The sequence below is a fragment of the Xyrauchen texanus genome, chromosome 11 (assembly GCF_025860055.1).
Source record: "Xyrauchen texanus isolate HMW12.3.18 chromosome 11, RBS_HiC_50CHRs, whole genome shotgun sequence".
NCBI lineage: Eukaryota > Metazoa > Chordata > Actinopteri > Cypriniformes > Catostomidae > Xyrauchen > Xyrauchen texanus.
The window spans coordinates 46,920,922-46,941,464 of record NC_068286.1 but is presented as its reverse complement, the minus strand read 5'-3'; the positions used below and the strand labels follow the sequence as shown (position 1 = coordinate 46,941,464).

The window sequence follows — 20,543 nt, the reverse complement described above, 5'->3', positions numbered from 1 at the left end:
AAATCTCTGGAGCACACTGGTCATGCTATAGATTGAAAAGAACCGGCTCATAAGGGTCATTTGGTCTGGAACTGGACTTCACGGATCACGCTGTGTGTTTCAAGCTGTAGATTCATTAGAGAAGCAGCACTGCCACCGAATAGCACATTTTAGTACAATGCTTCATCTGCATAAGCTGAAAATTGCTCGTTCAGGAACTGCTAACATTAACTTTGTGGAAGGTTGAAGATTTAATCCCAATTCTAGCATCTGGAGAAATGCCGGATGACAGTCTATAAACAATCTATAAACAATGATCTACAGTCAGTCTTGTCTTCTGCAGTGTAGTTGACACCAAACTGGCTGAAGCTTGCTTTCTTAAAGACGGGGATGAATCATCTTGTTTTTGGAGCACTTGTAGAATTTAGGACATCTACTATCAAATATGTACACTTGACACTACTGGAGTATCCATTAAAACCGCACAAGATAAGGTGCCCAACACAACTGTATGCACTTGTACTATAGATGTACCGAAAGTGAACACAGTCCAAGCTTTGGCTCGATTTGATGATTTGACAATTTTCCTATGTTTAAAAAAAGATTGCATATGTGGAATAACTTCCATAAACAATTTAATCTGGTCTTGATTATAGCTTTTGTGCTTTGCTTGTAACTGTGCATGATGCCACGCACACACACACACACACACGTTTGTTGGTTCTAGTTGCTTTGTGTGTGTCTGTCCAGCCCCACAGCATGCCACTCATTTCGGCTGCCTGTGAGTCAGCATTCATGACGTGTGCTGACAAACCCCTCTTTGGCTTCTGTATTACTTCTCCCTCTAATCTCCTAATGTCCTATTGGCTGAGATACTGAGGCAGCCGTAGGCAGCATCTGCACACTCGTATCTACAACACACACTTTGCAGAGGGTACTGCAGTGAGTTAACATTAAGAGGATGCAAGACTGGCAGGGCAACTGAATGTTCACACAGAGAACTGATGAATGACGTAGACAGTGAGCGAAAGAAAGGTGTGGCCTTGTTAAAGAGAGATCGAGAGACCCAGCAGCCCTGTTCCACTCAGTGATCTCTTATTGGTGTGCTAGTTTAAAAGGAGCTGGCATCTTTTTTCTGGCTTATTAGTGCTCAAATATCCTCTCTGCTCAGATGTACATATGTGAAATGCAGCTTTACTGGATATCAGCATGTGGGATGTTACTTTGAGAACAGCTGGTTGATGGTAAGTGGAGCTCATTCTGATATCTAGTGTTGCCGGTAACATTTAGTCACTATTGATTGTAACATTCAATGGCATGATGTTTTCTGCACAGCGCTGTATTATTGATGATCAGACTGGGTTGCACATCTGGATGGATGAAATATTTAAGGCGATCTGTTCTTGATGCATCTTGACAGTTAAACGTGATCTCATGTGTTATTTCGTAAAGTTCGGTTCTAGTAAACATACATTTTCTTACGTTTGCATAGATACCGAAATGTGCATTATTGACGTAATGATAGTGTCTAAAATGTACAAATGTGTACATATACTGATTAAATCAATGAATATTCAATTCATGGAATTAATCTATGAAATGTATTGCATGTATAATCAATGAGATTAGTTCAATGGTAAATGCCATCACTTTATTTTACGCGATGTACGCATTTACCTACTTTGCAATAATATGTTTTAAAGGACTATATCACTTTAACCAAGACTAAACTTTAACATGTTAAAATTAATAAAAATCCTGCAATCATTACATTTTTATTTTGCTTGCCATGGTACACAAAATTAGTTTTCAGAATATGCCAACATTTTTTATAAATAAGCACAAAAGTACCATAAAAAATCCATAAAATAATCTATTTGATTTGTTCGCTGTGAATCAAATATTCAGGTAGCTTATGAGTGAGGAATAAACCCAAATTCAGACTTTTATTCAGCGATCTCCGTGTCCATCCGCTGTAGCGCCCACCTCAAGCTGCGTTCACACTGCCAGCGTCACGCAGCGACACAACGACCTCATCTCATTCATTTCCAATGAGAGCTGGCAACTTCTGGCGACACGAGTGAAGGTGACCGTTGACGAATGGATGTGGGCGTGTCCAGCGACAAAGTTGAGAAATGTTTAACTTTATGCAAATGAAGAGTGAATTTTGGGAGCGACGGCCAATACGAGAGAAGACGTAGAGCTCACATGATCCTACTATTTTAATACTAATATTAACTGTAAAGAAACAGTGCTGTTTCGACTCCCCACACACACCACTAGCGACCTAACCGCCGCCACTGGCGACATGCAGCGACAAAGTAGCCGGCAGTGTGAACGCAGCTTTAACCGTCAATCCGCATTTGTTGCCGCCTCAAGAAGCATTACGACACAGGTTTTACGGCAGCGATTTTGAATGCACATTAGCTGTCACACCTCGTGACTAATTGCAACACGTCTGTGGCAGGGCGGTGGGTGGGGCCGGGGCGTGATCCTACACACCCTGTCCCGTATTAGGCTAATTATGCCTCTGTGAGGTTTAAAGGCTGACTGCAGAGGGCCGTGCGGGAGAGAGAGATCGTTAGTGGACATGTCCGTCATGTGTGTTTTTGTTGTCTTTTAAGTTTACCATTAAACTATGATTTATATCGTCAAGCCGGTTCTCGCCTCCTCCTTGCCCATCCGTTAACTGTGTTACATTGGTGCCGAAAGCCGGGAGGGAGGAGGGATGCCCGTCGCAGAGTCCTCGATACTGCCGTCCACACTGGGGAGCGCCGCTGCCATCTGCCGGGTGACGGAGTGACCCGACCGCCCGGATGCGGGGAACGGCCGTCGTCCGCGGGGCAAGTGGGGACGGGATACCCCGACTGCCTGGAGCGAGGGAGCCGCTGCCGGGGGCGGAGGAGTGCCCTGCCGTCCCCAGAGACGCGGAGGGGTCGAGGGAGACCGCCGTCCGCGAGGGGAGGAGGGAAGAAATTCTCCGACCGCCCGGAGCGGTAGGGCCGCTGCCAGGGGCGGAGGAGTGTCCCCATTTGCTACCAGGAAAGCGGAGGCGCGTTCTGCCCGCTGGGGGTCGAAGGTTTCACTCCGGTTCGCCCTGGGTTGGAGCGGCTGTCGTCCAACTGAGTGTGGAGGAGTGTTCGAGGACCACGCGACGGTACATCAGAGAACCGGTGAGTGAGCTTTTCTCTCTCTTCTCTCTCTCTCCCTTTCGCAGCGTGTTGGCCTTTTCCCTCGCCTATTTTGTTGTTGTTTGTCCCCTTCTGTCTCCTCCCAGGGCGAGGAAGGCGGGGATGACCACGTGAGATACACCCGCCCCAGGGATAGGAGGGGTGTAAGTCATGCCGGTGACACCCCGGCCTGAGATAACGCCGGGAGGAATGTGGAGCGGAGGGGGGCCGGGCCGTGTCGGAATATCGCGCTTCCGGTCCCCAATCGGCCTGATGAGGCGCGCGAGGGATAAAGGCGGCCGGTGACGATTGTTCGAGAGAGAGAGAATTACGGGCATGTCCGTCATGTGTGTTTGTTTATGTGTTTTTGTTTTGAGTTTAATTAAATATGATTTATGTTGACAAGCCGGTTCTCGCCTCCTCCTTGCCCATCCTTTAACTGTGTTACAACGTCGTAACATGTTGCAACAACAACAACAGATTTCCAACGATTAATCACTTCAATTCCACTCTCTAACTCAAACAAAGCAATTGCCGTCATGCCCGCATCGGATGTAGCTGTTCGTGATACATTTTTTTATATGGTTTAGAAATGGTTACGGGTAGGGATTAGCAGCTGTAAAATAAATATAAATTAATATATTGTAACAAATTATTGCCACTGTCCATTAATCCGCATCTCACATCTTTTTATGTTTGAAAAGTGGTTATGTTTTGGGGTTCGGGCCCTAACCCAAGGGATCAAAATGGCCTATTAAACAGTAAAAATGTATAAGAAAATATACATAAATTTTGTTTCACTATTTAATAATGTATTCAAATATATTTATAACGAATTTGCAAATATTTAATGCTATTTTAAGCTGTACATATGTACAAAACGTCCATATTGTATGTTTTAGCATCTATCTAAATGTATACATTTTACAGATATTAATGTACAAATAGCTACTTATAATAATGAGATCAGGCTGGATGGGTGGCTTAAAAACGAAATGCATCTCGGCAAGAATTGTGCTCGCTTTTAGATGTTATATTCCTGAAAACCTGGTTGTTCGTCTTCATCGTGCACTCTTTGATGTTACTGAGATGCGCCAGACTAGCTTATATAAATCTTATGTAACAGACACAAGCAGGGATGGCATGCGGAACATGTCAGGGGGTTGATTGTATTGTTAAGCTGGAATATTGGAATTTGGATTAAATGGATGCTGAAGCAAATCGAATGATTTTCCTCTTGTGTTCTTAATAATATAGTGATTTAGATAATTGCCTGTTTTTGTTTGCTGGTATTATGATGTAATTATTTCAGCTTTTTATGTTTAGCATAGAGAGCATAATGGTCTGGCTTTTTAAATACATTGCCATTATTTTATTTTTCTTAAAGACTTAAAAGGCTTTTATGCTTTTCTATATCCCTGATTCCAAAACGGGGGTAAGCACCCCGGTTACACTTTATTCGAATGTGTCCTTGTTACAGTGTAATTATAAAAGTAATAACTGTTTATTACTAATTAACAACATGCACTTACTATAGGTTTAGATGCTTGTAATTACGCATAATTGACTGTTATTACTATAATAAATACATGTAATATGTGTAACAAGGACACATTAAAATAAAGTGTTACCAGCATACCCCAGGGGGTACATAAGCAGGTGTCAGGGAATATGCGAAAATAATTAGAAGATTTAGCTATGTTGAACTTATAAAACAAAATGCATGACTTAAAAATAACAGGGATGGATAAAAATATAGATTTTTCTAATAAATCGCTATAGATCATCTGTTGATTTGGACTAATTCGGTGTCCAAAGACAAGATCCACGCAATCCATTTGTCATTGAATAATGTCTCTTTTAATATCCTTTCTGGGGTTTTTTAACAGTCAGTTGTTGATCAAAAACAACAACAAAAAAAGAAACATTAAAATAGAGAACCTGTGCCTCTCCTCTCTCGTTAATGTTCACTCAAACAAAACAAAACACGAAACTGACATAGTAATGTTTTAGCATTTGTTCTACATATCAGTGTAAATGTAAACAGTACAAATTGTGCATGTAAACAGCAAACATGCAATATATATATATATATATATATATATACACAGGGCTGGACTGGCAATCTGACATACAGGGCATTTTCCCGGTGGGCCGATGCACTTTGGGGCTGATCAGGGGTGGACTTGCCAGCGGGATAACCGAGCGGGTCGGTGGGTTAGCCGCAAAACGTGCCAAATGGGCCACGATAAGCAAAAATGGACCACAAAATGCTGCTGTGATACGCAAAAATGGACAGCGACCCACCCAGTTTTGGCCCAGTTGCCATGTAAAATCCCGGGCCGATTTCTCTTCCCAGTCCAGCCCTGTATGTATATATTAGTGCTGTCAGTAGTCTTATATTTTTTGTGGTTAATCGCGACTAATCCCAGATTTCGAGAATACTGAAATTTGACACTATATACAGTATAATTATTTTCCTCTCAAAATCCATTTATTTCCATTTTAGGAAAGAGAGCAAAACAATATGTAACAATACGATGATTTATTAACATATTCCAAAGAAAGCCTTCAACGGTATAAAGATAGAAATGCTGTAAAATGGCACCAATTCAAGAAACATAAAACGTTTTCCAAAGTCTAAGTGGGGGTTTGACTTATTGAAAGAACTAGTGCCCACATAGGTTGCATATTCATTGCATTGCAAGGAGCATTAAATCTCTTAAACTCTCATCCTCATTAATATTAATCTGCTTTCCTACAGCACCCGTAAAGCTACATTCATGATTCGCTTTAGAGCATCAACGCCATCATTAAACACCGCTTTGTACTCCACATTTGCAGATAAAACGTCTCATTCAGTGTTTTGGTGATAGCTCAGACTTGATGTGCTTCTGTGGAAATTAAAACGCACCTTGCATTTTTTTACATCACATAGCATTAGGAGTTCCTTTCTCCATCTGCACCATTTCCAGGAAGTGCTGTTGTGTGTGTCTGTGGTGCGTCCGTCAGTGTAATGCCTCCAGACAGACACATTACAAAGGTTCCGCCCTCCCAAGAAGTGTTTATTTTTTAAACATGCTAATATACTGTCTGCCAAAATTATAAAAAATTATGAAAATAAAATTAATATAATGTATGTTTCCTAATATTTTGTCAGAAGATCCCCTGCACCTGATAATTAGTGTTAGTCTGTTATAATCGCACAGTTCACGGCTCATTCGGCCTGGTTTTGTTTTTGTTGTTAATAAATAAACGTAAATAAATAAAATAAAAAATTATATACAAATTATATATATTGACATTTCTCAGCATTCAGTTGATATTTGCATTTCAAATTTGCAGTCTAAAAGTGCTAAAAAGTACAAGGAAACTTAATGACGTCACAACATTGCCGAGTAATTGTGTGTGTGTGTGTGTGTGTGTGTGTGTGTGTGAGCGTGTATTTATCACTTTGTGGGGACCAAATGTCCCCATAAGGATAGTAAAACCCGAAATTTTTGACCTTGTGGGGACATTTTGTTGGTCCCCATGAGGAAAACAGCTTATAAATCATACTAAATGATGTTTTTTGAAAATGTAAAAATGCAGAAAGTTTTCTGTGAGGGTTAGGTTTAGGGGTAGGGTTAGGTTTAGGGGATAAAATATAAAGTTTGTACAGTATAAAAACCATTATGTCTATGGAAAGTCCCCATAAAACATGGAAACACAACGTGTGTGTGTGTGTGTGTGTGTGTGTGTGTGTGTGTGTGTGTGTGTGTGTGTGTGTGTGTGTGTGGTGTGCTGCGATTTAAACTAAAGCCTATTTGCTGTTTTTAAAAAGGGACAAGCCGTTTGACATTTTGTGCCCAACTTTATGTTTCAGTAGGAAATTCATCAACACACCAAAGAAAACTGTGCTGAAGCTGGTTCAAGGGGACTTTAAAAATAACTCTTTCAAAGAAATGATTTATTCATAAATGGGTCACTATTAATAACTCCCATTTCTTCTGCATTGACATCTGCATAAGCAGCCCTATCACCCTGTACCTCAAGACCATTTGCCTACTGAAGCTAAGCAAGGTTGAGCCTGGTCAGAACTTAGATGGGATCCCTCATGGGAAACCTAAGGGTTCTGCTGGAAATGATATTAGGGAGGCCAGCAGGGGGTGCTCACCTTACACTCTGTGTAGGTCCTAATGCCCCAGTGTAGTGACGGGGACCCTCTAATGTAAAAAGGAAACTGCAGGAATACTGTGTCCAAATTACAGCAATTCCACTGTTTTTCTCTAGAACTGCATTCTGCAATCCTACATTTAACACGTTTGCTGTACTTCCCTAAATTCTTCAAAACTTGACCAATGACTGCAAACACAACGCAGGTTATTAGGTTTCCAGTACTCAAGTCAAGTGTTTTTTATTGCCATTCAACCATATACGGTTAGTATAGTGAACAGCGAGACAACGTTCCTCCAGGACCATGTGCTACATAAACAACAGAAGACAAACACAGAACCACATGAGACTACACCGACTAAATAAGACCTACACATTCCTACATAAAGTGCATGTGCAAACGTGTGCAAAAAGTACAGGACAGTACAATAATTACTAAAAGGAACAGGACAATAGATAGTGATAGACAGTGAGAGACAGCGCAGTGCTGACCAGTGCACATTTCTAATCTGGAGTGGTGGTGGCGTATTGGGCTAAAGCACATAACTGGTAATCAGAAGGTTGATGGTTCGATCCCCACAGCCACCACCATTGTGTCCTTGAGTAAGACACTTAACTCCAGGTTGCTCCGGGGGGATTGTCCCTGTAATAAGTGCACTGTAAGTCGCTTTGGATAAAAGCGTCTGCCAAATGCATAAATGTAAATGTGCCTGAGTGGTGCAAAAAGATGACACTTTCTAAAAATGCCAAATGTAAACATAACACACTATGAAATAGTGTTCTATGGACAGCAGTTATTGAGGTAGCAGATAGGTATAAAGTGACAAAGTTGGATTGTGTGTGTGTGTGTGTGTGTGTGTGTGTGTGTGTGTGTGTGTGTGTGTGTGTGTGTGTTTGTGTGTGTCTCTGAGTATTGAGAAGTCTGATGGCTTGGGGGAAGAAGCTGTTACACAGTCTGGCCGTGAGGGCCCGAATGCTTCGGTACCTCTTGCCAGATGGGAGGAGGGTAAAGAGTTTGTGTGAGGGGTGTGTGGGGTCACCACAATGCTGGTTGCTTTGCGGATGCAGCGTTTTGTGTAAATGTCTTTGATGGAGGGAAGAGAGACCCCAATGATCTTCTCAGCTGTCCTCACTATCCTCTGCAGGGCTTTGCGGTCCGAAACGGTGGAAGTCCCAAACCAGGCAGTGATGCAGCTGCTCAGGATGCTCTCAATAGTCCCTCTATAGAATGTAGTGAGGATGGGGGTTGGGAGATGTGCTTTCCTCAGCCTTCGAAGAAAGTAGAGACGCTGCTGGGCTTTCTTGGTGATAGAGCTGGTGTTGAGGGACCAGGTGAGGTTCTCCGCCAGGTGAACAAGGAATTTGGTGCTCTTGACGATCTCCACAGAGGAGCCGTCGATGTTCAGCGGAGTGTTCACTCTGTGCTCTCCTAAAGTCAACAACCATCTCTTTTGTTTTGTCCACATTCAGGGACAGGTTGTTGGCTCTACACCAGTCCGTTAGCCGCTGCACCTCCTCTCTGTATGCTGACTCGTCGTTCTTGCTGACGAGACCCACCACGGTCGTGTCATCGGCGAACTTGATGATGTGGTTAGAGCTGTGCATTGCTGCACAGTCGTGAGTCAGCAGAGTGAACAGCAGTGGACTGAGCACACACCCCTGGGGGGCCCCAGTGCTCAGTGTGGTGGTGGTGGTGGAGATGCTGTTTCTGATCCGGACTGACTGAGGTCTCCCAGTCAGGAAGTCCAGGATCCAGTTGCAGAGGGAGGTGTCCAGGCCCAGCAGGTTCAGCTTTCTTCACTGTATTACTGCAGTTGTAACGTGTCTAGTCATGCTTTTCTATGTTCCTTATAGCACTATGTCAGTTCATGTTATTCTGGATTCATGTGTTATTGGTCTTGTCCTTTATTTAGAATGTTGTCTTATCTTCCTGTTTCCTGTCTTTGTCATGTGATCATCCTGTTGCGTCATGTGTCCTGTTATGATTTGTCTTTATCTCTTGTTTTATTGTAGTTTTTGTCATTGGTTGTATTATCTGGTTTGTGTATTTAATGCATTCTGTTTGATTCAGTCCTTGGTCATATGTTAACTATATCAATTCTGCAGTAAAAAGGCTTTTTGTGCTGTACAGTTTGTCATTGTGCAGTACAACATCATTGTACTACACAAAGCTGCACTTTTTATGACATAGATTGCAGTAATATTGCATTTTTGTAAGGCGGATGCCCTTGGGGACTCCTCTCCAGCAATGTGGTGGTGTCCTGCTTCTTTGTATCTCACTGATATACAGTTTTGTAATAACCTACATTGCAACATATCTGCACGCCGAATAAAAGCCCTGTGAGACACACTAAGGCTGTGTCCCACTAGTCATTTTTAGCCGATTTTCAGTAGTAAGAGTTCCAGAATCTGAGGGAGTCGGTAAGGGCGGGTGGGTGTTAACCAAAGTCCTTTTCAAGACACGTCAGTCCACTCGGTGGCCATCTTGAGAACACTGTCGCGTAGCTACTTTCTATGGATACAAGTGGCATAGGTCCTACTGTGACCACGTTTACATGCACTTAAGTAAACAGTTTATTCCAGGGTTTTTGCAGAAATGCAGTGTTCTCAAACGTCATGTAAATGAGAATGCCGTGTTTTAGAGAAAGCTGTTAAACACACCCAATTTACTCCAGGAGAACGCAACATATGTGGCCATGTTAACACAATACGGCATTAACAGAGTTCTTACAGGTTATTGAAGAGTGCGATTGCGTGTGGAACAGACCGAATTAATAACGTCATAGGATGGTCATAGGATACTTTCTCTCACATCGTCATATATGGGGTATACAAGTAGGGCTAGGTGATATGGCCAAAAAATATTATCAAAATGTTTTATTTGGGAGGTGTCCAGGCCCAGCAGGTTCAGCTTTCTTCACAGTATTACTGCAGTTGTAACGTGTTAAAATAGGAGTCCCCGGGTATTTCTGGCATGTTTATGTACGTTCAAAGGAAAGAAACAGCTACTTCTCGTGGGTCTTCTCAAGATAAACCTCTTCCCTGAGTTTATATCTGAAATTTCACCCCTCTTGACAGGTTCCTGGCTGAAAGTGTGTGGGAGGTCTTTGATAGAGTGTTAGGATGGCCGCTGAAGCTTCTACCCTTCCCAGTCCCGTGGTGCGTCAAATCGACAAACAGTTCCTGATTTGCAGCATCTGTCTGGATCGCTACAACAATCCCAAGGTTCTCCCTTGCCTCCACACCTTTTGTGAAAGGTACTCCTTTTCTTATATTCCCTTTATATATTATATTATAATTATTAATGGTATAGCTATTAAATGGGTAAATGATCTGCACTTATATAGGGCCTTTTTAACCTTAGCAGTATTCAAAGTGCTTTACACTGTGTCCCATTCACACATTCAAACACCAATGATGGCAGAGCTGCCATGCAAGGTGCTAACCAGCCATTGGGAGCAACTTGGGGTTCAGTGTCTTGCCCAACGACACTTCAGCATGTGGAGTCATGTAGGCCGGGAATCAAACCACCAACCCTAAGATTAGTGGCCGACCTGCTCTACCACCTGAGCCACAGCCGCCTATTAATTGGTTTTGTCTACAAAGCGTAGCCTTTATGACATACTTTATACTTGGCATTTTATCCTATTCTGTAAAGAAAGGTAATAGTAGTCACTCCTACTATGAATTAAAATCCTTGCAATACCCAAAGTAAAAGTCAACAAGATAACTGTATACAACACAGCAAAACTAGATCACTCCCATTAACCTTCTAATCTTTGTACAGTACACAGAGTTGTGTCAATGCTAACATTATGTGTAAAATAGCCCATGCAAAGTCCCTTTCTAGTCCAATGGATTTTATTGTCCTTTTACTGTTCCTGAAGTCTGGCCTCAAACTTGCATAAGTAACTGACATCATACATGCATGCAAATATTGGATCCAGGTGGTTTAAAAGTAGTATCAAAAAGTGAAGTTAGTTCTAAGTAAAGGTCTACTTGGTTTGATAGCTCTCTAATGCAATGAACTGCCAAAGAGGTCATAATTATTTAACACTTTTCTCCCTGCTGCAGGTGTCTGCAGAACTACATCCCCGCCCACAGTCTGACGCTATCTTGCCCCGTGTGCCGTCGGACCTCCATTCTGCCAGAGAAGGGTGTGGCGGCACTTCAGAGCAACTTCTTCATCACCAACCTGATGGAGGTGCTAAAGAAAAGCCCAGACACTAATCTCGGTGAGGACTGCACAGATACTATCAACAGAGTGGCCACTGGACAACCACTGTCCTGTCCCAATCACGGAGGCAACGTAAGTCTCACACAGCGGCACAACATAACAAACAACTGGGTTCATTACACATATGAATACAAACTCGCAAACCTCAAGTGGATGAAAGACTCACTTTGTGGTATTAAGTTAAAACTCTCAAAAACAATAACAAACTTCTCTTCCATCTTTTGTTTTTGTATGTAGGATTCTTTCTATGGGAATATATGTAACTGTAATCTGAAATGTTAGCCATTTCCCTCCACCTGGCCAGTGATTATGTTAATGAAGTGCACACCTAAAAGTCACTGGACAAATCGGGTAGTGTGGCGCCGGCTCTCAAGTCTTTCATTCGGGAATCGGGCACTGTATGCTGTGTTTTGTGGTGTAGATTCACAAGAACAGGCTCATAAGAGTCTTTCATTTGGCAATTAGACTACACAAGCTGCTCTGAAAGTTTCGTACTGCTGATTCAGTAGTTGTGCCACTAAATGGTGTTTTAAGCACCTTGTTGCATCTGCATCCGTGGAAGAATACATGTTCAAGAACCATTTATGGAAATTAAAATCATGAACATCAAACTCAGATACCAAAACCCCATCTGCCTTTTGTCTTGTCCTCAGGTCATGGAGTTCTACTGTCCGCCGTGTGAGACAGCCATGTGTGAGGAGTGCACCTGCGGCGAACACGCAGAGCATGCCACTGTCCCGCTCAAGGATGTTCTAGAACAACACAAAGCCTCGCTGCGGGAACAGATTGATGCCGTCAAAAATAGGTGTGTGACATGTGCTCACATACTTTACACATCAAAACAGGATTTCAGGTTGTCTGGTTAAACTATAGTCTTCAAATGTAACTAACCATGACGAGGTTGGGCTGATTATGCAGTATCAAGACAAGTGATTAAACAGATAATTCCTGAAATTGCTGAAGTGTTCCCACCTCTGAACACCTGGGGCCATATGTATAAAGCCACTTAGAGTAAAATTTGAGTCTTAAGTGTGTCAAATTTCTAAGAAGGATGTCATTCCTAGGCTTAATAAATGTGATTTAATAAGGTTCATAAGTGTTAAGATTTGGTCTCAGCTCCTAAACTCTTTAAGAGGGCTATAGAGGTATACTAACCTAGTTAGGATTAGCATGGTGACTGTCTTACGTTGAAACCACATACTCTCCAACAAAGAAATTAAATTTGGCTTTCTCAGTTGTTAATCAAAGAATTCCTCATTAGAAAATAAACCATTAAATCATGAATGAATGAATGGTGTCATACCAGCTGGGACAAATTACCTCTGCAGGCTCACTATTGGCTGATTCAGTGTTTGAGGGTGGCCATTTTGGGTCGGCATCACTGTAGTCCTTATTTCACAACTGTGATGAACAATCGGACCAGATGACATTCCATGAGCCAGTTAGTGGCAAGGTAAAGGTAAAGGTAAAGAAGAGTGGCTCCATTTTTATTGGATCATAAGCCATCAGATTAGCTGCTTGGACAACTGTCAGACACCCCTCACAAGGCAGGAAAGACCTTCTAACACGTTGGAAAAGACTTCTTATTGGTCCATCAGTGGTTTATTAGCAACCTCTCAAACCCCCCCCATCCTAAGGTTTTCCCCAATCCAGAGTTGAGATAAAGACCATACATATTCTAAGACCTCTTGAAGCAGCGTTAACTTACCATGTGGCAAAAGTTGAAAAAGACAAATCTATACACACAAAATTTTATTATGGGGTGGGGTGGGGGGTTAGAACCCCTTGAGCCCCCTCCGATCTCAGATGCCAATCGTGACGCCAAAGGAAAGCACCAAACTTAAATCTCCTCCTCATCAGGAAGATATAAAACTATCCTCCGGATGACCACACCTTTGTCCTGAGTCTCGGAAGAAGTCATTAACAGGATACACTTCTAAAACACCTTTGTTCTGATCTCACTCTACGAGAGAACCAATAACAGAATAATGAACAATATGAATCTCTGGCCTGAGTGGTAAGAGATGTAGCAGAATACAAACCATCCAACGTGCTAAGTCTCCGCTTCACAGAGAGAGAGGATCACTGATCATCCAACGTTCCTAGTCTCCATCCTAGAGACAGAAGAAGATCGATCAAGTACCAAGTCTCACTAAAAGAGACTAGGCCAAGTTTGGAATCCCAATATCAGGAAGATAACTAGAGTGACAAGGCTTAGCTCTGACGAGCAAACGCTCTCTTCAAGGTTAATGCATCTGCATGTTCCAGATGATGAATCTTGCACCGACCTAAGAGCTGTATATCTGCATGTTCCAGATTGCAAGAACCCTCTAGGTGCTTCCAGGATATCAGCATTCCTCAGCTCCTTCGTGTCCAAGGCTGTTGAAACATAATCCAGCTCCTTCCCCTCTGTAACGTGGCCCTGAGCCCCAGTGGAAGACGTCGCCATCACCGAACTCATCGATCGATTAAGAAGAACGTAATTATCACTACTAGACCTCTTTCCAGAGACCTTGGCATCAGTATATACCATCAGTTTATGACTGAAAAATCAGTCTTAGACTTTGCTAAAAGTTGCTTTTAGCTTCTTTATAAACAGCTCCTACTTTTACGCAAGTCAAAATGTTTTGAGACTTAAGTCAAAGCAAAACACCATTCTTAAGAGCATTTCTGAGACATTTATGCATACGGCCCCAGATCTGTCATGCAGTGAGACCTGTTTGTTTGGTTGAGGCCTAATCTGTGACCAAAAGAACATCCTTTATAGTCAGATCACTATTTCTTGTTGATCTGGGCATTCCCACAACCCAGACGGCTTAACAATAACATAAAAGAGATAAAAAGTCGATTTGTAACTTTAATATATGTATTTCTTTTTTAGATTGCCAGAAATTGATTCAGCACTGCAGGTTCTGTCTGGGATTCTGCAGCAGCTGACCAATCAGAAGAGTTCGATTGAAAAAGCCATTCATGATACTTTTGAGGAACTTCAGAAGACCCTCAATGTACGCAAGAGTGTTCTGCTGATGGAGCTGGAAGTCAACTATGGACTCAAACAGAAGGCTAGTACACTATAACTTTTGAAATGTTTACTAGTGCAGCTGCCATTAACACATAGAAAGATTACACAGCCAGGAAACAAATTCATGTTTATAAGGTACCAGGCTGCTACACTGAGAAGTTTGCAGGTTCTCGGCATTGACTCTTAGATATTCCGAATTTTAATTGGACACTTACTGTATTGTGGAACTGTATATTCTGCTTTTGTTAGGTCTGTGAAACAATTTATACCTTTGAATGGATCAAAATTATACACATTGTCACAGTAATTCACCATATTGTTCTATGGACTCATAATTCACTGCCCTCATCATTACCATCTGTTCCTTATCTTCCTCACCTGTCCTCCATTTCCTCATTAGCAGCTTTTGTATAAATACCCTCTAGGTTTGTCCATTCCTATGTCAGTTCTTGTTTTGCAATACAGTTACTCCTGTGCTGTCCTCGCTTCCACTACAAGAACCAACGTTACAGAAGAACTGACCAAATAAATGGACATAAGAATCCTCCTCCTTAAACAAGGAGACCATCCTGACACTGTCCCTGTCCTGTGGCTGCCTCCCCAGGCCTCCTGCCCCTGTCCTGTGGCTGCCTCCCCAGGCCTCCTGCCCCTGTCCTGTGGCTGCCTCCCCAGGCCTCCTGCCCCTGTCCTGTGGCTGCCTCCCCAGGCCTCCTGCCCCTGTCCTATGGCCGCCTCCCCAGGCCTCCTGTCCTGTGGCCGCCTCCCCAGGCCTCCTGACCCTGTCCTATGGCCGCCTCCCCAGACCTCCTGACCCTGTCCTGTGGCCACCTCCCCAGGCCTCCTGTCCTGTGGCCGCCTCCCCAGGCCTCCTGACCCTGTCCCTGTCCTGTGGCCGCCTCCCCAGGCCTCCTGACCCAGTCCCTGTTCTGTGGCCGCCTCCCCAGGCCTCCTGCCCCTGTCCTATGGCGCCTCCCCAGGCCTCCTGACCCTGTCCTGTGGCCACCACCCCAGGCCTCCTGTCCTGTGGCTACCTCCCCAGGCCTCCTGACCCAGACCCTGTCCTGTGGCCGCCTCCCCAGGCCTCCTGCCCCTGTCCTATGGCCACCTCCCCAGGCCTCCTGACCCTGTCCTATGGCCACCTCCCCAGTCCTCCTGACCCAGTCCCTGTTCTGTGGTGCCTCCCCAGGCCTCCTTCCCCTGTCCTGTGGCCGTCTCCCCAGGCCTCCTGACCCAGTCCCTGTCCTGCGGCTGCCTCCCAGGCCTCTTGATCCATTCCCAGTCTTGAAGCTGCCCCCCAGGCCGCCGGACCCATTTCCAGCCCTGAAGCCGCCACCAGCCCTCCGATCAGAAAGCTCTGTTGGTCCATACAATGCAAGTGAATGGGTGCCAACATTTTGAAGCTCAGCAAGTCAGCATGAAAATAATCCATAAGACTCCAGTGGTTTAATCCATGTCTCCAGAAGTGATTTAATAGGTGTCGGTGAGAAACAGATCAATATTTAAGTCAATATTTGGATCCTTCCTCGCCGTCTGCATCACCCCACCCTCCTCATCCATCTTTGGGGTGCCAGGAGTTGCCCTTTGGGGGGGGTCACAGTTATACACCATTTTGTTCTATGGACTCTTGTTTTGAATTGGTTTTGTGTCCTTCCTTAGTTTCCCCCGGACTACACTTCCCATAATTCACTGCCCTCATCATTACCATCAGTTCTTGTATTGCAATGTTGTGTTGTTTCTTTATGGTTTTCCTAGCGGTGTTTCCTAGATTGATCCCTTGAATGACATTTGTTTCCACTCCAGCATCTCCAATTAAAAGTCTAAAGTTATTCCTGTGCTATCATCGCTTCCACTCCAAGAACCAATGTTACACATATGCTGTTGGCAGAATTTTTCAGTTGCGGTCGTAGATTTCCATAAAAGCTAAGTGAACTTATTGGATGTTTTTCATCTCTGTCAGACAGCTTTTATCCATCTAAGTGTCAGCTCTTGGCCAGAATTAGCTGGTTATTCCCTGTTATTATGTGCACTGTTATATTGCACTCATCCATTTTGGCTCCTCCTGTATCCGCTGCATTCTCTTGTGAATAATTCAATAAATTATTGAACTGTTGCACCTATGAGTGCTAGCTGTATGGGTCTGACGGTATTCCTGGCAGCTGGAGATGTGTCACATGGGAATGACTCATCTGGGAGAACAAGTAAAACTACAGTCACGTGAGCCTTTGAATACAAAGTAAACAAAGACAGCACTGAAGGAAACTAGCCAGCACTTGACTAGATCTCACAGTTGGGTAGTTTAGGGGATTGTAATGGAAGAGGAGTTTGATAAACAAGTTAAGGTGAGTTAGGTTTTTCAATTCTATAGATATGTTTTGTTTATGGAATCTCTTCTATCAGACTGTTTGTGATATTTTATCACAGTTTTTTATGACCAGTGATAAAGGCAAACCAATCAAAGAAATCAGTAGAAGTGCCAGTAGTCTCTTAAAAGACGAATCTTATGTGGATTGTTGCTTTATCAAGATAGTTCAAAGTTTGTTGTATATTTTGCATGTACAATGTCACCACCATGCCATTCTTCTGATAAAGAGGTTATTGAGGTACTCTTAAGACCTTTTAATAATTTCATACAACGGCTTTATAAATACTAGACTTGGTAAATGGAAGATTTTAGAGGGTTTGTTTTGCATTCACAAGGTGTAATGACTTCTCTGAATAACTGATAACATTAGTTTGTTTACACCTTTGTGTAATCTCTGTGTATCATTATGTATGCGTGCTTAATGGAATTGTTAACCCCCCCCCCAATTTACTCACCCTCGTGCCATCCCAGATGTGTTTGACTTTCTTTCTTCTGCAGAACACAAATGAAGATTTTTAGCAGAATATCTCAATGTCCATATAATGCAAGTGAATGGGTGCCAACATTTTGAAGCTCCAAAAATAACATGTTATTAAAGTAAAAGTATTAAAGCATAAAAGTAATACATACGACTCCAGTGGTTTATTCCATATCTTCAGAAGTGATTTGATAGGTGTGGGTGAAAAAAAGATCAATGTTTATTTAATCTTTTGTTAGAAATTCTCCTCCCTGTCCAGTAGGGGGTGATATACATGAAGATTGTGAATCACCAAAAGCACAAGAAGAAAAATATTGACTTAAATATTGATCTGTTTCTCACCGACACCTATTAAATCACTTCTGGAGACATGGATTAAACCACTGGAGTCGTATGGATTATTTTCATGCTGACTTGCTGAGCTTCAAAATGTTGGCACCCATTCACTTGCATTGTATGGACCAACAGAGCTGAAATATTCTTCTAAAAATATTGAGTTCAGCAGATGACAAAGTCACACACATCTGGTATGGCAAATGAACAATTCCTTTAAGGATCCAAACATATTGGAAAAGTTGAACTCATGTGGCATATTCCATGTCTTCTAAAGACATCCGATGAAAATGTGAAAATCTTGCTATCGGTTGCTTTTTCATAAGTGCATGAGAGAAGCTCATTCACAGTGGCACGCCTGTTCATGCAAGAACTTGCATTCCTTTTAGGGTTAAACAACCCAAGTTCTCGTGATTTTTTGGGGGGAATTCTCTTGCAACCATCCACAGCAAGTTCTAGTGTATTGAAAAGACGGACTGAGATATTCATTAAAATATCCCCTTTTGTGGTCCACATAAGAAAGAAAGTCTCAGATTTGGAACAACATGAGCATGAGTAAATTATGACTGATTTATTGGTGTACTATTCCTTTAGGCTTATTAAGCATAACAATGTAAAAACGTGCATTTAAATGCGCTCATTGTCTGCTGTTGTGACAGTTGGACTGCAGGTTTGTGTGCAAGTCTAAATACTGTACTTGTGCATGTGGGATTATGTATGAACCAATATTTTAGGCTGAGCTTTAGTCATGATGGATATTTTGTGCATGTATTGTCCAGCTGAATGTGTGTTTAGCTTTATGAGCAGCATGAATGTCACTTGTGTGTCATTGCAGGTGTTGCAGGTACAGTTGGATTCGTTGCTTCAGGGACAGGAGGGCATTCGCAACAGCTGCAGTTTTACTGACCAGGCTCTTAGTCATGGCTCTGAAGCTGAGGTCCTTTTGGTCAAGAAGCAGATGAGCGAGCGTCTTGATGAGCTGGCCAATCAGGAGCTCCCACTGCGGCCAGAGGAGAACAACCAGCTGGACTTCTTGGTGGAGACTGAGGGTCTTCGCAAATCCATCCACAATCTAGGTGCTATAATAACCACCAATGCTGTTGCTGCAGAAACGGTTGCCACTGGTGAAGGTCTGAGGCACTGCATCATTGGGCAGCCTACCTCTGTTACCATAACAACAAAAGACAAAAACGGTGGACTGTGTCGGACAGGAAACGCTCTGCTCACATCGGAGCTTTCTGCCACTGATGGCACCACAGTAGGGAATGGTGAAGTCACTGATCATAAAAACGGCACTTATGAGTTTGTGTACACAGTACCGTGTGAGGGCCGCTTCACGCTCTCACTGAAGCTCTACGATCAGCACATTAGAGGCAGTCCATTCAGCATACGTGCCAACAAACCAACAGACATCTCTCTGACCACAGATGGAAGCAAGAAATGTCTAAAGTCTCCAGGAAGCAGCCTTGTGAAACAGCGTGCCATCAAGCGGCCTGCCAGCATGTACAGCACGGGCAAACGGAAAGAAAACCCAATTGAAGATGACCTCATGTTTCGAATCGGTATGATGGATGAGTGTCTTCAGCGAGACAAATTGTGATAATGTATTTAATACATTTGATAATGTTTTTTATGGTTTGTGTTTTTTGTCTGTCCCAAAGGAACAAAAGGTCGAAATAAGGGTGAGTTCACCAATCTGCAGGGAGTGGCTGCTTCACCTGTTGGCAAAGTCCTAATAGCAGATAGTAACAATCAGTGTGTCCAGGTACTGTATTTCATTCTGCACCAGCCTAAACACAATTAAAATCTAATTAATGGGGATCTGGGTAGCTCAGCGAGTATTGACGCTAACTACCACACCTGGAGTCGTGAGTTTGAATCCAGGGCGTGCTGAGTGACCCCAGCCAGGTCTCCTAAGCAACCAAATTGGCCCGGTTGCTAGGGAGGGTAGAGTCACATGGGGTAACCTCCTCATGGTCGCTATAATGTGGTTCTCGCTCTCAGCGGGGCGTGTGGTGAGTTGTGCGTGGATGCCGCGGAGAATAGCGTGAAGCCTCCACACACGCTACGTCTCTGCGGTAACGCTCTCAACAAGCCACGTGACAAGATGCGCGGATTGACAGTCTCAGACGTGGAGGCAACTGAGATTCGTCCTCCGCCACCCGGATTGAGGCGAGTCACTACGCCACCACGAGGACTTGGAGCGCATTGGGAATTGGGCGTTCCGAATTGGGAACATTTGAAATAATTTTCAGGGAAGAAATGCTACATTTTATGTCTTGTTTCTTAAGATGTGAATTGTTTGTAGATATTTTCAAATGATGGACAATTTAAGAGTCGCTTTGGAATGAGAGGCAGATCACCAGGGCAACTTCAACGGCCAACTGGTGTTGCTGTGCACCCCAATGGTGACGTAATCATTGCCGACTATGAAAACAAATGGATCAGCATTTTCTCCAGTGATGGCAAGTTTAAGGTAAATGAGGACTGCATTCAACAGAAGAAGCAACAGTATACTGAATCCTTTGCTAAATAAGGAGTGTGGAAATTAAATGAACTAACATGCAGTGCAGATAAACCTTGTGTAAAACTACAGAAAGTTTTCATGGTCTGCACAATCATAGTGCCTTTTTTTTAACCTTAGCGGTATTCAAAGCACTTTACACTGTGACTCATTCACACATTCATACACCAATGATGGCAGAGCTGCATGCAAGGTGCTAGTCTGCCATTGGGAGCAACTTGGGGTTCAGTGTCTTACCCAAGGACACTTCGGCATGTGGAGTCATGTGGGTCGGGAATCGAAC

General features: G+C 43.2%; 1 protein-coding gene across 2 annotated transcripts in view; it reads left to right on the top strand.

Moving 5' to 3' along the window:
• Window positions 1–1,030: 1,030 nt before the first annotated feature.
• trim2a (tripartite motif containing 2a) overlaps window positions 1,031–20,543 on the top strand; it is a 28,895-nt gene continuing 9,382 nt past the window's right edge. Inside the window, exons 1-10 of one of the 2 annotated variants that reach the window (XM_052137293.1) lie at window positions 1,031–1,223; window positions 8,450–8,636; window positions 8,775–9,089; window positions 10,383–10,561; window positions 11,379–11,613; window positions 12,195–12,346; window positions 14,423–14,603; window positions 18,572–19,298; window positions 19,398–19,501; window positions 20,045–20,212. In XM_052137293.1, the coding sequence (XP_051993253.1) occupies window positions 10,428–10,561; window positions 11,379–11,613; window positions 12,195–12,346; window positions 14,423–14,603; window positions 18,572–19,298; window positions 19,398–19,501; window positions 20,045–20,212 (1,701 nt within the window). In that variant the 5' untranslated portion in view covers window positions 1,031–1,223; window positions 8,450–8,636; window positions 8,775–9,089; window positions 10,383–10,427. The remainder of the gene's footprint in view (window positions 1,224–8,449; window positions 8,637–8,774; window positions 9,090–10,382; window positions 10,562–11,378; window positions 11,614–12,194; window positions 12,347–14,422; window positions 14,604–18,571; window positions 19,299–19,397; window positions 19,502–20,044; window positions 20,213–20,543) is intronic. The other variant, XM_052137294.1, reaches the window with a different exon arrangement.